Here is a 15,103-nt window from a genome sequence, read left to right as displayed (position 1 = left end):
GGCAGTGGGAATACAATGCAAAGACGTTCAGCTCAGGAGAGGAGAAGAAAAGCAAGGCTTCACATCAGGCCAAGAATCTGCTGATTGCACACATACATATAAGCAAGTTGGGAGAGACAAAAGAGAATCTGTCATTCACATAAGGCCATCACTTCTCCTTTTCATCTCTGGTTTTGTCCAGAGGTGTCCCCCTTTCACCTCTCCACCGCCCTGCCAACACTTGACAGGCGAGTAAGTCATTAATGTTTAGCTGGGCAGTGATGACAGCACTGACAGAGCCCATCTGTCTAAAAGGACAAGATGAGAGATGGGGACAGACCATCAAAGGATGCCACTTAGGGAGTGAGAAGGAGAAATGATACGGCAGAGTGGGGTGGGGTTGCTGCTGGACGATCAGAAGAAGGACCCATCTTATGTATAATGATGCTATTGTCATCTCTGTCCTCCCCTCAGTTTCTATTTTTCCGTCCATCCACCTACGGCCCCTCCAACCCCCCACCCCCCACTTTCTTCTTCACGTGCTTGTCAGCAGTTTGATTCAGTACCTGCAGCTTAGTTACTCATTGAGCTAAAGAGGAACCAGAGCCGGTGGAGGTGTATGAACAGCAGACACCGCTTAACTGTGGGGTGGGGGTGTGGTTTGACTGACAGATCTGCCTGCATCATCCATTCCCTTCTGTAAAGACACAAGGTACAAAGCACAGGAAGTGGAGGGAGGTAAATAGATCTGAGAACAACTGTTACACTACAGGGGCGGTTAATAATTGGGAAGTTTTGGACTATCAATCTATGAGACAGACAATGCTCTGCTTTGTTTCACGTGTTGCTCTGGCTCTGATTTTCTAATTAACAAAAGAACCACTGTGGTCAAAACATTAAAAAAAAAAAAAAAAAAAAAAAAAAAAAACTACAAAAAAAAACAGCCACATGTTTTGATCAGTTTTAATAAGAAAAATCTGCTTGGCTTACTTCACCTGTTGATAACATCTTTGTGCAAACCTACAAAAATAAACCTTTCTGGATTTGTGTTGATCTAGACAATATTTCCCTCCATCTTTCCAGATACGTCACAAGTTAATTGAGAAGGTGCTTTGACTGCCGTGACAAGTTAAGTAGAGGGAGCGCCGCCATTGTCTTTCAAATCAGCTGTCAGTGTGTTTCTGCTGTCAGCAGTTTCACTCACTACCTGCCTGGTTAATCATCGAACAAATCCAGCCCGCACGCTGCTGGAGATGTATGCCCACCATCACGCCGACACCAGCGCAGCCACCCTCCACCCCCAACCCCAACGCCTCCGTCACTGCCACAACAGGACAACATCTGATTGACAGATAAGCAAGCGCTGGCGCTTTTTCAAAGAAACACGGAGGAAAACTGGGTGGAGATGAGGGACTGGAGTTGAAGGGGACCCTCGCAAAGGAACTGGGAGGTCGAGGGGAGGTGTGTGTTTGTGTGTGTGTAGGTAGGTTGGAGGAATTTGAGACACATAAATTCCCTTGAACATGTGCTGAGAGGAAGCTGTGGTAGGAACTTAAAGATGTCCATAGTTTTTGCGTGGACTTCATGTGATAAGGCAACACAAAATAGTGAAATAGTGAAACAAAAAGGATGAATATATTTAACTCAATGCATAAACAGACTTGACATTCCTAAACTGCTTTAAACTAGGGGTGCACCGATTTATCGATTTATCAATTTTCTTAATTTCGGGAGATCAGCGATCGGCCGATACTTACATGTGAAACCAATGTTATCCATCGATCTTTTCTGTCCCAGGAAAGGTAAAAAAAAAAAAAAAATGAGTCACTGTCCTTTTCTGCTCTGCTGTGAAAGAGGTTTGACTGATAGACCGGCCCACCTGGTCACCTCTGCACGTTTGCAGTTAACAATAGTCAATCCACTGTCGCCAACTCGGCAAATTGCTTACTATGTTTTGTGACGCTTCCAATAAAATAACTGATTATCGGCCAAAATTGGAATCGGTACCTGCCAATCGGCCAGAAAAAACTGCAATCGGTGCACGCCTGCTTTAAATGTGTCACCCACTGTGTCCCTTTCTTTGGTTTTCATTATGCTGTTTGTTCACCTGCAAACCACCGAAGCCTTCACTTTGCCTAGAAATTTTGTGACCAATGCAGGCAAATAGTTGCACAAAATTTTGTCAGAGTAAAGGGAATGAATAATACAACACACTTTTAAAACTTTTATAAATAAAAATTTGTAAAAAATAAATAGATAATGTTGGAAACCATATATGTTCTTCCTCTCACTACATAACTTTGCATTACTTCATGTTGGTCTATCACATAAAATTCCAATACGAAGACATGGAAGTTTGCATCATGACATGAACAAATGTAAAAAAAAAAAAAGTCTACAGGGTATGAATAATTTGTAAGGCACTGTTCATGACCATGTGAAGTGAAAATCTAACTGTAGTTGTCCTTTTTTTTGCATGCAAAAAGAGGAAGCTATGAAAAAGTCTTGGCAAGTAAACAAGCACTCTTGTGAAAGTCAAATTGCCTCCCCTATTGGACATTACTGCAGCTACAACAAACAGTCATCCCACCTTCCGGATGAGGTTATCCCCTCGCCATTTCTCTGCCCCTCCTTTTATCCCCTCATGCATGCCCACTGAGGTTTGATTTCAAATGGAAAAATTAATGGGAGAATAATAGCCCTAGGCGTCGCTTCCCTCCATGCACATCTCTGTAGGTCTACAGGGGCATGGGGAACGGGGAATAAAATTAAGATGGAATCGCCTCACTTGGCCTGCGATTCTTCTGTGACACATTCTCACACGAATGCATAAATGCGCCTGAGACCATCGTAACCCCACCCACTGTTACACCCCAAAGGGCCGAACTTTTAAATATTAGCACAGGGGCTGTAAGGATTTAAAATAAATAAATAATGAGCAATTCTCCTGATAGTTCTGTCAATTCATATTCAGTTTTACTTCAAGGAGAAATCTTCTCTCTTTTTTCTTATGTCAAGACGGTGAGTTTTGGAATTTTGCAACAGCTCACAAATGACTTAAAAAAAAAAAAACAGATTCATCAACAATTCTTGTTCTGTTTAGAACAATTAGAATTGCCAGATAAGTATGCTGACGAATCTTAAAATTATTATAGTTCTTGAAGTCATAATATTGGGGATTTTAAAGGGAACAAACTTCTCTGCACACTCACACAAGACGTACAAGATTCAGTTCAGCTGATACAGAGCCAGGCTGGTTGCAGGCGATACTAAATCAAAGTTAAGAGTCGATGCTCTCAGGCAAGCAACGCAAGGAGTATGCGTGCGTGGCTAGTGTCGGTGGGGGGTGGGGGAGTGCGCTTGTTAAGAGTTTAAAAGCGGAAGATGAGTTGGTGTAGAACTCGCATTGATGTTGGGGAAGCCCCCCTGGCACTTTCTGTGCAAACATTTGAAAGGACAGACCTGCCGAGCTGCAGCAGCCTGGATCAGGATCCTCGCTCCTCCCGTTTCTCCTGACTTTGAGGAATTTTTCGGTGAACAAACTCCCAGTGCTCTCCTCTTACACTCCCCGCATCTCATCCCAGAAATCTGCCTCAGCAAAACTTGAGAAATGGACTAACAGATTGAACTTTCCAGGGCTTCTCTCTCTCTCTCTCTTACTCAAGACAAGAGAGAGAGTCAGAAGCACCTTGTCTGCCCAATGACCAAGTTCTGACATGAGTCTGGTGGAATATTTAATAATTCCTCTTAACTGAAATGTTAGGACTAATTTTTTTCTTGGCATATACCAGACTTTGATTCATATCCCATGCATTTTATTTTACACTTGAGGTCAAGGTCATTCCTGAAGAGCTTAACAAAACAAATTGTGATGTGTTTAAGTTTATTGAGGTAGTATTCCTTCATTATTTAAAATATTTTGATCATTGCACCTCTGTCGTACAATTATTCTTGACTCTAATGTTAAAAATATATGCATACTGAGCATACGAGGCAAGTCAGTGCCTTAAATTAGCTCTGAAAGGAAGGATTTAAATTATTCAGGCCAAATTATGCCAGCACCAAGTTTGCGGCTACAAAGAATTTGTGGGTTTCCTGCAACTTGCTTAGAGACGTTTATCCAAACATTAGAGGGTGAATGGGTAAATCAAAGACTCAATTCAGTTGACTGTGCTTCCTTGGAAAGGAAAACCTTTTACCAATTGACAGAATAAAATGATCTTGATTGCACTGTGTTAGGAAGCAGTCTGAATGTAATATAATTCAGTCTGACTCTATATGATTGTATTGATTTGACTTTATATTTGTGGATGGAAATTGGATCCGTCTGTCTTGTAAAGTGCCTTGAAATAACATTTGTGAATTAGCCCTAAAGAAATAAACTGAATTAGCCCTTAATATCGGGGCCATAGATAGAGTGGATAAAATGTACAGCTGAATTCAAACTTGTTCACCCAAATGTATTTTAAAGTCATTATGCTGTTGCTCTAACTCAAAAAAGAAAAGTCGTTGAAAGCATAAAATCAAATTCTTCAATTAATAAGTGTAAAACTTCTGACTCAAGCTATAATGTGATATATTTCCAAAAACCATAAATGGACACTTTGACAGTAACTTGTGGTAGAAAGAATTTATTCTACCTGGTTTTGTTCTACAGTGTCTATAAAAAGTATTCACCTCCTTGAATGCTTTACTCTTTTACCGATTTTACAAATTAGTCATGATAAATACAATCTTTTTTGACAAAAAAAAACCCTTGTAATTTTAAAGTGAAAACTGATTTCTACAAAAAATAGTGAAAATTGAATAATACTATGCAAGATAAAATAAATATGTATAAATATTTCTACAAAAATAATGAAAATTGAATAATACTATGCAAGATAAAATAAATATTTATAAATATTCATCCCCTTTAAATTGACTGACCTATTTCAACAGAGGTCCAGCCAATTAGTGTTAGGTCAACTGAGTGCAGTGAGTGATTGCAGTATACAGACACCTGTATCTGGAAGTCCTTTCACTGGTTAATCAGTATTCATGGATACAATAACAGAAGACAAAAGAACAATTCAAGTAAATCAAAGGAAAAGTTGGCAAGTAGAGGTCAAGGAATGGATATAAAAAAAAATCTCTCAGTCACCAAACATCCCCTGAACTTCAGTTATTTACATCATCAAGAAACAGAAGGACTACAGTGCATATGAATGTAAATGAATGGAGCAAAAATATAGGAAAATCCTTGAGGTCATTTTGTTTCCATCCGGAAGAGAATATTTACTTTCCAGCAAGACGACACAAAGCATCCAGCTAAAGCTACAGAGAAATGCTTTGAAGACAACAAGGTACATTTTCAGGAGTGGACCAGTCAAAGCCCGGAGCTCAATCTGATGGATAATTTGTGGCAGGACGTGATATGTGGCAGCTGTTCTCCGTGCAACCTGACAGAGTTTGAACAGTTGAGCGTGCAAGAATGCAGTTAGGCTTCAGCGTCCAGATATGCAATCCTGATTAGGATCTGTCCACGTTCCACACACACCTCATGCAGCCAAAGGTGCATCTACTAAATACTTACTTGACAGGGCTGAATATTTAAGTGCTTATGTATATGAAATATTTTCTATTTGTCTTTATTTTGTAGAAATCTGTTTTTGCATGTTTTTTTAAATCCTGATTGATTTGTAAGAGCAATAACAAAGATAAACATCCAAGGAGGCGAATACTTTGCACAGCTCCTCCACCTCCACATCAGGTTTACTGGAATGTTTCCGAAACAGTCTGAATTAGAAAGAAAGCGTTCTTTGTGTATGATCCAAAAATGTTCTTTTGCGAGGCCCTTGTACCTGCTCTGCCTGTTTAAGCTGACCGGTTTCAGGGGTCTAAATCATGCAAATTGAATGACTTTGCCTTTTAAACCATCAAAGGAGAGCCAGACAAGAACAATGCACTGGGTGAAAACAAGAGCTGTGGAGAAATGTCTTGATTAGTAGTGGCATTGTACTCTTACTCCAAAACAATCCAGCGTCATCCCTTTGGGCACATGTTGCATTAATTGCTGCCTCAATAGAGCCTGCAGACTCTACCATCTAATGCTCTCATCAAAGAAACAACACAGAGAACTTTATGAAATTTTTATTTAATGTTTTCCCTTCTCTTCCTTCCCCCCACCCCGTGCTTTCTTCCTTTTCTCTCTCGCCACCTTTAGCTCCCTTCTCCCTCTGAGGCGGCACCACCAAACAGACAAGAAATATTTCTTTCTGCCATGTTTTTTCCATGCGACTTCCTTCCTGCCCAGAAGCACTCGAGTGTCTCGTTAGTTCTCTCACAGCTAACATCACTCCTGTGTCTGCCAGGAGCAAAAACCTGATTGGAGGGGGGTAAGAAAACATAAGGTTTATAAGGTTCTTTGTAGAGCTATAAAGCTGTAGTATTATTAAGCTGCAGTGATTAGAGCTACAGAAGGCTCTAAAGGAAAGAGATGGGAGAATCCCCCCCTCCCCGTGGACAGTGTACACTGAAGAGCCAAAGTTTCATCAGCAAGTTGTTACATTGCTAGAACATTGTTAGCATGATGTCCTCATTTCTTAAAAATAAAACAAAAGTTTATAGAAAGCTCTTATTTCCATAGTTTCTTCCCTGTGAAGCAATTTTTGTCTTAATTCTAACAGAGAAAGCTAACCATGACTATTCTTTCTTGCATTGATTTCCTTTACATGTGTACTGTAATGCGTTTGTGCCACTTCAACTTCCACATATTGCACATTTAAAGCCAAACCAAGGAACACAAAGCACACAGGCGTGACTTCAGATTGACACATGGCTTTAATAGAAAAAAAAAAAAAAGTCCTGAAAAGTATGACATGCATTTGTATTCAGCTTCCTTTAGTCTGGTGCCCCTCCAATGAACCTGCCTATGAGTTAATAAGAGGAAAAATATACAGATGTTAGGGCATTATGAAAATCAAGGAACACACCAGACACCCAACTGATCTACTAGTTAGAATAAGCCAGTCAAAATTCAAGACCTGAAAATGCTCACAGATTATGATCTTGACCAAGACTATAAATAAGAATGGTGAAAACTGTAGACTAACTGTGCACACATACCCCAAAGTACTGACTCATGGGGTCAGTACTTGAGTTTAAAGTATGACTTTGTGCTGGTCTATCACATAAAATCCCAGATCACTACATAGAGGGGTGTGGCTGTAATGAGATAAATTGGTATGAATGCGTTTGCAATGCACTGTAATCAGTGATTGAAACGCACACAAACACACCTCCAATACATATAGGTATAAATCACAGCACCTGATATCAGAGTCCAAAGCTTAAATAATTAAAGATCTTTAATTTCTTGGGACTTAGCACACCCTGACAGCAGGGCTGATGAAAGAAAAACAAAGATATATTGAGAAAAGTGTGTGTGTGTGATATTTTAGGGGGGGAAATATCACACATTAGAAACACATAGTAAAATAAAAACATGACTACATCAGAGGGGGACAAAAACTTTCACAACAGGCCTTATAAGTAGGACCAAACACTAGATAAAAGAAAACAAAACAAAAAAAACAAAAAAAACACAAAGGTTCAGTATGGGAGCTACTTAATCTGCTTGCAAGGATATTCACGCATCAGTTGGTAAACCAAAAATGCATTGCTTCCATGTAAAAATTTGAATTACAGTCTAAAATTGATCTGAGACATCAAAAGTTATTGGAATAAAAATATTACGCAAAAGCATACAGGTAAAACTAAAGAAAAAAAAAATAAAATAAAAATAACCCTACCCAGCCCGAGAAAACACAAACCACTGCTGGAATTTTCTAACCCTGCATGCAAGCAAAATTTGGGTGGCATTCGATATACGAACTAAGATTTTGAAGATATAAAAGCAATGTATTTTGGATTATTACGAGTTTCTATTCCAGCAACACGTCACAGCACTTTACATTTAAAGTTATAATACCTCACCATGTAATTTAAAAGTTGTATTCATTGTATTTCCACTAGGACTAAATTATTTCACTAAAACCTATTTTTGTATATCTGTGATGCCGTCGTATAATGCACTTAAAACCAAAAAGCAAAATGAAAATGCATCTGAAAAAAACACTTATATAATGAAATCTAGGTTGATCTAGAGTTGTCACAACTAGAACTGTCAGGGAAAGGTAGAACTCTAGTGCCCCCTGGTGGCCAAAGAAACCGACACAAAAATTAGGGGGGGGAAAAAATGACCCACACAACTAATTGATGGTGACCTTCTTGGATCTCCTAGTCCCCAGGATGACCTAGATTAGCCCTGTTAACTTTGGAAGTCAGAAATAAGATTTACTAGAAGGCACAAAGACACAAAGGGAGGAACATTACAATGAAGCAAACCACACCATCTCTGGTTCCATTTGACCCTACACAAATTATCCGTTTCAGCACATCCTGGGAAATAAAATGGAAAAAAAAAAACACTCCAACCAGAAACAGCATAGATTTAAACAAGACCTCTTTGTCTCTCTCGAGGCGGTTATTTTATAAGCACAGCCTTTCTTGGCTAGCACATTATTACTGTTGCTAGACAACATTCCCTCATAAAGTTTATTTGTTGGCGATATTCAGCCACCTAGTGGTCGAACCCTCTCATGACATCAAGTACTGACACCCCCCTCCCCCACGTCCCAACAACTTTGAAAGCTTTTGGTTGTACGACACTAGATTATTACTAAATAAATGGCTGAAAAGTAGTTAAAGTGATGCAAAACTAACTACAAAGAACACAGACTCAGTAGAGGGGAAGATAAAGGATCATCACACTGGAAACACTCCAGCCCTAAATCAAACAGTACAATATGTTTCAATCACATACCATTATTTATTGTTTTATTTTAAATCTTTTAGATTTTGAAGATGCAACCCAATGTGCCCTTTAAATAATAATTATCCATAGTGATTCAGTACAACTGTCCTCTGGATAGATAAATTGATGATACAGTGTGTTTTTTTTTTTTTTTGTCTTTCCAAGACAATCTCCTGCTCTCTTCTCTGGATTCCTCTTTCCCTGCTGCTACATTGTTCCTCACACTTCACTTGTCCATGAGGGAACGCTGTAAAGCCTCCTGAATCATGGTGGCCTCATCTGTGGCGTAATCCTGCAGAACACCACAAAAGAAGAAAAGAAAAAAAAAAGAAAGAAAAAACATCACACAAGAAATTAGTTGAAAACCAAAGTCTATTACTGATGGTGTTGTACTCACAACGAAAGTATCATAGGAGAAAGTGTGTCTGATCTTCAGGTGCTGGAAAAAGTCAGTACTCCTGTAGTTGGGGTCTCCCCAAGGCATTGAGGCGCAGATGGGACACACCTTACAAAATGAGAGCAACAATAAACAATTTATTGATCATGATTAAAGAGAAAAAAAACAAACAAAAAAAACCCCAAAAAGGATCACACAACTTTGTGGAGTTCTCACCACTTGGCGCGTATCCCGTGCATGTTGGGTAGTGCAATGTTCAACTAGGCTGTCCTGATCCAGGTTCTGGCAGTTGCAGAAGGGACAGGAGAAAGTGAAGCGGTTTGGGACCGGGCTGAAGGACGGGGACAGAAATAATTCTGTGATCAGTCTTTTTACCCATGATTACAACAAACTGGAGTGTAAGGCTGAATTTATGAATTCAGTTTACTAATTAAACTAAGGAACTTCTGGAAGACAACAAATGAAGTAACACAGAAGAGATGGTGCATCATTTTTCACGTAAAAACAAAAGCCATAGTTGACTTAAATTCCCAGAGTTTCCCCAAACATTTAGTTCTTTATAAAATACATGGCAGTCACTAGCTACATGAGAAAACTTTTATGTATGGCACAGGCATAGACCAGACAAAAAGGAAGGAATGGAAGACACAAGAAAGAAACCAAAAATAGGAGTGAGAAAGGAAGAACAAGGGGAAATGTATAGACAGACAGATAAAAGGAATGATATAAGAAAGCAAAGAGAGAGGAAGAAGAAACACAAGGACGAACACCAAGAATATAAAGAGGCAATAGAAGTGAAGGAACAAAGAAACAGAATGAGAAAAGGAGGATACAAGGAAGACAGGAAAGAGAAAGACAGAAAGAAAGAAGAACAAATGCTAGAAAGGATGGGCACAATTAATGGGCTAAAGATAAAGGCAAGAAAAGAATGACAAGGATAGAAGGCAGCATTAAAAAGGGTGAAGAACACATTGATGGACAGAAGAAAAGGAAGGAAGGACTCAACAAAGAAAGTCAAGTGGGGAAAGAAAGACAGGAGGAAATGCAAGGAAAGCCAAAAGAAAAAGAGGAAAGTAGGGAGAGGAAGAAACATGAGTCACAGGGAACGTCATGCAAGGAGGAGGAAGAAAAGGAGACAAAAGGAAAGGGGCAATTAAACGAAGTCAGAGACTATAGGATGGGGAATAGACCCTAGAAATACAAATATTTTTTCTTAGACTATTTTCTTTTCCACACTTATCCAGACCTGGAAAATACTTCAAATGAAATGCCACACTTTTCCACACTGAGAAGAAGCACTATACCCATTTAATTATACATTATACTTCTATTCTTCCAATATACTCCAATATACAATATACATTTTCTTTATATGCTATTCATTTTTTCCTGGTAAACTGTATACTTGTGAATTGTGCTATAGACATGAGTCTGCTTTGTTTTATAGTACTTTTTCTTTGTTACCAAATGACCTAAATAAATACTTCATTAGCAACTCTATACCTCAGTAATTCTGACATAAATAATGGATTATTTAAAAGAAGCATTTTAAATAAGCAGGATACAGTAAGATTACCGGTGCTCGTTAAGCTTTAAACGTTAGTCTCTTGCCTGAGCCAATGCTCTTTCAAAGATGGCCACTTAACAACACCAGCAGATTATTATACAACCTCAGAAAATAAAGCAGATTTACTTTCGCTTTTGTTATAATGCACATTTTACATTTTGCTTCAACCAAGAAGGGATTTAAATGTACTAACACTGTGTACATTTAGTACATTTGTTTGTACATTTGTTTCCTATTTACTTTTTACTCTGCAAAACATTCTGAAACTTCCATGCCTTAAGCTTATTGGTTTCTTCACTCCCCAAATATTTAACTCTAAGCAACAATACCAGTTCGTCAAGAACTTTGTTTCAAATTCCCTTTTCGGGGCAGGTTTCTCTAGTACCAGCACTTTCTACCTCTATTTTTAAACCTCTCTTTGCATACAGACTACACCCAAAAAGATCAAATTCATACCTGTAAAATACAGACTTTCAATGCGCTTGTTCCATGGATCAATTAAATAGCACAACTGTGCAGTGAAAACAAAACAAAAAAATAATACCGGTAATAATAATGTTTCCAATAAATAGAAAAACGCAGCTTTTATTTATGGTGTCAATGAATTGACTGTAGAAAAGGAAGAGCAACAACTTCAACTATCATCAGTTTTTCTTGAAGTTCACAATCGGTGCAATCAACAAACTGGTATTTCTGCAACATTTACATACAATTTTTCCAACTGTATCCTGACCCAAATCAACTCTTGCTCATAAAATCCTAGGTGAATATTTTTCACCATTTATTTAGGAAAAAGAAAAAAAAATCATAAAACAAACCAAAGAGAAAAAGAATCAAAATACTACTTTGGAATAATGTTGATGCCTCACCAACCAAGATAACAAAAGTTATTTTGCAATTGCAGGGAAATATTTTCTATAGGCGAATACTGCCTATAGAACAGGCAATAAGCTGAATATTGCCTGTTCTATCAGTATTGAACTCTCCATCACTAAAAGTTAAAACAGTACCAGTGAGGGAATCACTTGGCAAACAATTTAACTGTTGGCATTATTTATCCTACAGACATCCATGTCAATGTTTCTTCTAAGATTAAAAACAAAAAAATAATTCCAGTTTTTTTATTTTTTATTTTTTTTATTATTATTTCTTTGTTTTTAATACACCCTCAGATAACTTAACAGCTTACTGGTACCATAGACCTCTTATTACATAATCTCTGTTGCAGTTGAGTGTGTATGCAGTATTGTCCTTTCGCACAGTTCTGATAAGGCTCGGTTATAACTCCTCCTGCTGACTGTCCTTAACACGCAGGGCAAGGAGACAGTAAATGTCTGAAAGGATATCTGACTGAATTGGAATATCATTGAACAGTTATTCCAGTAATTCAGCTAAAAAGCTGAAACTGATCAATTCTTTACATACAGTATAGTATGTATAATTTATACATACTATACAGTAGTATAGAAATGTTTACTTGAAAGTAAACATTTCAAGTGTTTACTTGTTTAATGTTGACTACAGTTCGCAGCTAATAAGACATACAATTCAGTTTCTCAGAACATTAGAACATCTCATAACACCAGATTATGCGGTTAGGGGCTCCTTTTGGACAAATTAATGTCTCAGTGCAGTGCTGCATGAAGGTAATCAGCCTGTGGCTGTGTTGAGATGTTCAGGAAGCCCCGGCTGCTCCAATAGCTGCCTTCAGCTAGTCTGCAATGTTGGACCTGCTGTCTCTAATATTTGTCAATATATTCTCTATATAGTTTGTGTCAGTAGAATCAACTGACCAACTAACCTCCGTGATACTGTGATCAACAGAACACGTAGAAGGATGAATTAAGTGCTCTAAAATTTCCACCTGCAGTGGCTTTGGACCAACACCCACAGATAACACAGCAACCCAACTTATTACTCACTGTGGAAACTTCACACTGGACCTCTACAAATTTGGAATCTGTGTCTCTCTACCAATTCCCCAGATGCCAGGACCGAATGAAATGCTAAATTTACTTTCATCCAAGAAGAGGACACTTGTGACCTTGTTTCTGGTTAAGCGCTACCCCATGTCCCAGATGCATCTGGGTGGTGGACTCCAGCCACGGTCCAAGGTTTGTGAATTTACAGCCCCCATCCTTCACAATCCTCTCAAGGCTATGGTTATCCACATTGTGTGTGCAACTTTTTGTGGCATTCTAATCAATGGAGTTGTAACAGGCAATGTAAGTGGATTACAACAAGACTCCTAAATTAAGGTCACAGTTTATGTCAGTGCAGTCCTACATTTATTCAACCAAACATAAGGCTATCATTAGATACAAAATATTTTCTTATTCTTCTATTTAGTGTGAAGCAGTATGATTTTTCCCTCCAGCTTGAAACAACAAAGATTGTGCAGCATTTCCCTCACCTGATAATGGCAGGCTGACTTTGGGCAGTGCTCCTCACCCCCTCCTCAATATACTCCTGGTATTTTGAACAGGCAGCTGTGTGGCTCCTCATCTGAGAGAGGCCAACCTTGTAAGGAAACAAATAACATACCACTTTGTTATATTTATAAGAAGACAGTCTTTGTTGTAAGTAACACAATTATTACAATTTCAAACTGAACATAGAAATTGTAGTCACCAGGTGTCCTCAAATGTCAAATACATTTCACATGAAGCTGGCGATAGTCTTGGCTTACTAGAGTTTTACTTAATCTTACCTGAACTCCACATCCCTTGCAAGCTGCCACAGACGAGTGGATGAGGGCCTCTAAATCACCAGCTTTAGTCCAGTTGGTCAGAGCTGTCCTACATACAGCACACACAGGCTTCTGTGGACGCAAACATTCTTGCAAACAGCTCTGGCAGAACCTGCCAGGAAACAGAGGAAAGAATGCGATAATGGTGTGGTCAGAAGGAAATAAACTGACTATTATACGTGTTAGGGTTTTGTTATTCAAATCTAGCTTTTGTTTATTCTTTTATTAAAAATTCACACACTTTGTTGGAGTCATTTCTTTTTTTTTTTATGCTACTGACATGAGGTTCCCGTAAAATCAAAGGAAAGTACCAAACTCAAGAAAGCGCAGGGAGTTGTAGTCTTTTATAGCACTTCTATCAGTCACTGTAATGGAAAATAAGACTACATGTCCCGACTGAGGCCTCCTTCTTGATGTAAACAAAACTGAAACTGATTTAGCAGGTTTTAATGGGGTTTTCCATATAATTTTAGAAACAAAGTAGAACAGCATAGTCTCGACAAAAAGCAGACAAAGGAACGCTTAACGTTTTGAGACTTTATCCAACAATGTCTTTCACGCTACTCCTTTTCTCTCATTGTTTTTAACTGCTATCATTGCATCGTTGGTGGTAGCAGACGTGGGATAGGGGGAGGGAGAGGGAAAATTAGCACGAAATACTCACGTATGACCGCATTGTGTTGTTAGAGGAGTCTCGAAAATTTCAAGGCAAACTGGACAAACGAAATCCGACACGTCGCTGCTCCCGTCAGGGACACTCTTCTTGGGCTGTGCTGAGCTGAAACCTCCGAGCATCGCCATTTCTTTTCTTCACTGTGTCAGTCCCCAGCAACACCAACTGTAACAAAACGTCACTGGGTTTGGGTTCTTTTTTAAGCGCGAGGGGCGGAGCTTCGGGAATTACAATCACGACATTACAGCAAATATTGTACTCATGTAGACATATTAATCACAACTAATACAGTTTAAACTGCCAGTTTATTTACAGTCTGTAACCCTGATCTCACTTATCTGTGGGTGAGATGAGTCTTGTTGATATACATTTTATATATAAAAAAATTACATATATGCATAAAATGTATAACATATATTAACAAGAAAAATAATCCAAATTATAGGATTAAATTATATAGAATTAAAAGTGTTACCTACCCCATGCATGAAGCTCTTGGTGAACTGGAGACTGGAGAGCTCCTGCGCTGACTTAACTTTTGCATAGGTGAACAAAAGAGTGTTTTTGTAGTTCCTTCAGCTGTTAGCACATAGCCACAACTGCTCCTAGCAAACTCAGTGAGTATTTACAACCCTTAGACATATGTAGCTTTTCCCATTTCAAATAACATTCCTTCTGGTATTTTTCACACAATTGTTTGCACAGTTTTTTCACTTTAAAAAGTCCAGTGTTGCTTTTTTCATGAATTACACATTCATATTTTGTACATTGTTAAATGATCCTACTCAGTTGTATATTTCTTTGAATCGGAGTATGCTATTTTAATAACTATAATGGATTTTCTTATGATATAAATTTGTCCTTACAGTTTGACATGTCAA

The 15,103-nt window shown here is 38.5% G+C and overlaps 1 protein-coding gene across 1 annotated transcript; it reads right to left on the bottom strand.

Annotated features, from left to right (window-relative positions):
- Positions 1-6,785: 6,785 nt before the first annotated feature.
- rnf114 (ring finger protein 114) lies at positions 6,786-14,412 on the bottom strand. Its single transcript, XM_007557666.2, has 6 exons — positions 14,214-14,412; positions 13,511-13,661; positions 13,214-13,320; positions 9,450-9,564; positions 9,234-9,341; positions 6,786-9,128 (listed from the first exon to the last, which is right to left on the bottom strand). Exons 1-6 carry the CDS (start codon positions 14,348-14,350, stop codon positions 9,063-9,065), a joined length of 684 nt encoding a protein of 227 aa, XP_007557728.1. The 5' UTR covers positions 14,351-14,412; the 3' UTR covers positions 6,786-9,062.
- Positions 14,413-15,103: the final 691 nt, after the last annotated feature.

Source organism: Poecilia formosa, unplaced genomic scaffold (assembly GCF_000485575.1).
Source record: "Poecilia formosa unplaced genomic scaffold, Poecilia_formosa-5.1.2 Scaffold90, whole genome shotgun sequence".
Classification (NCBI taxonomy): Eukaryota; Metazoa; Chordata; class Actinopteri; order Cyprinodontiformes; family Poeciliidae; genus Poecilia; species Poecilia formosa.
Note: the sequence above shows the minus strand (reverse complement) of the source record. Positions and strands in the feature narration are given on the sequence as shown.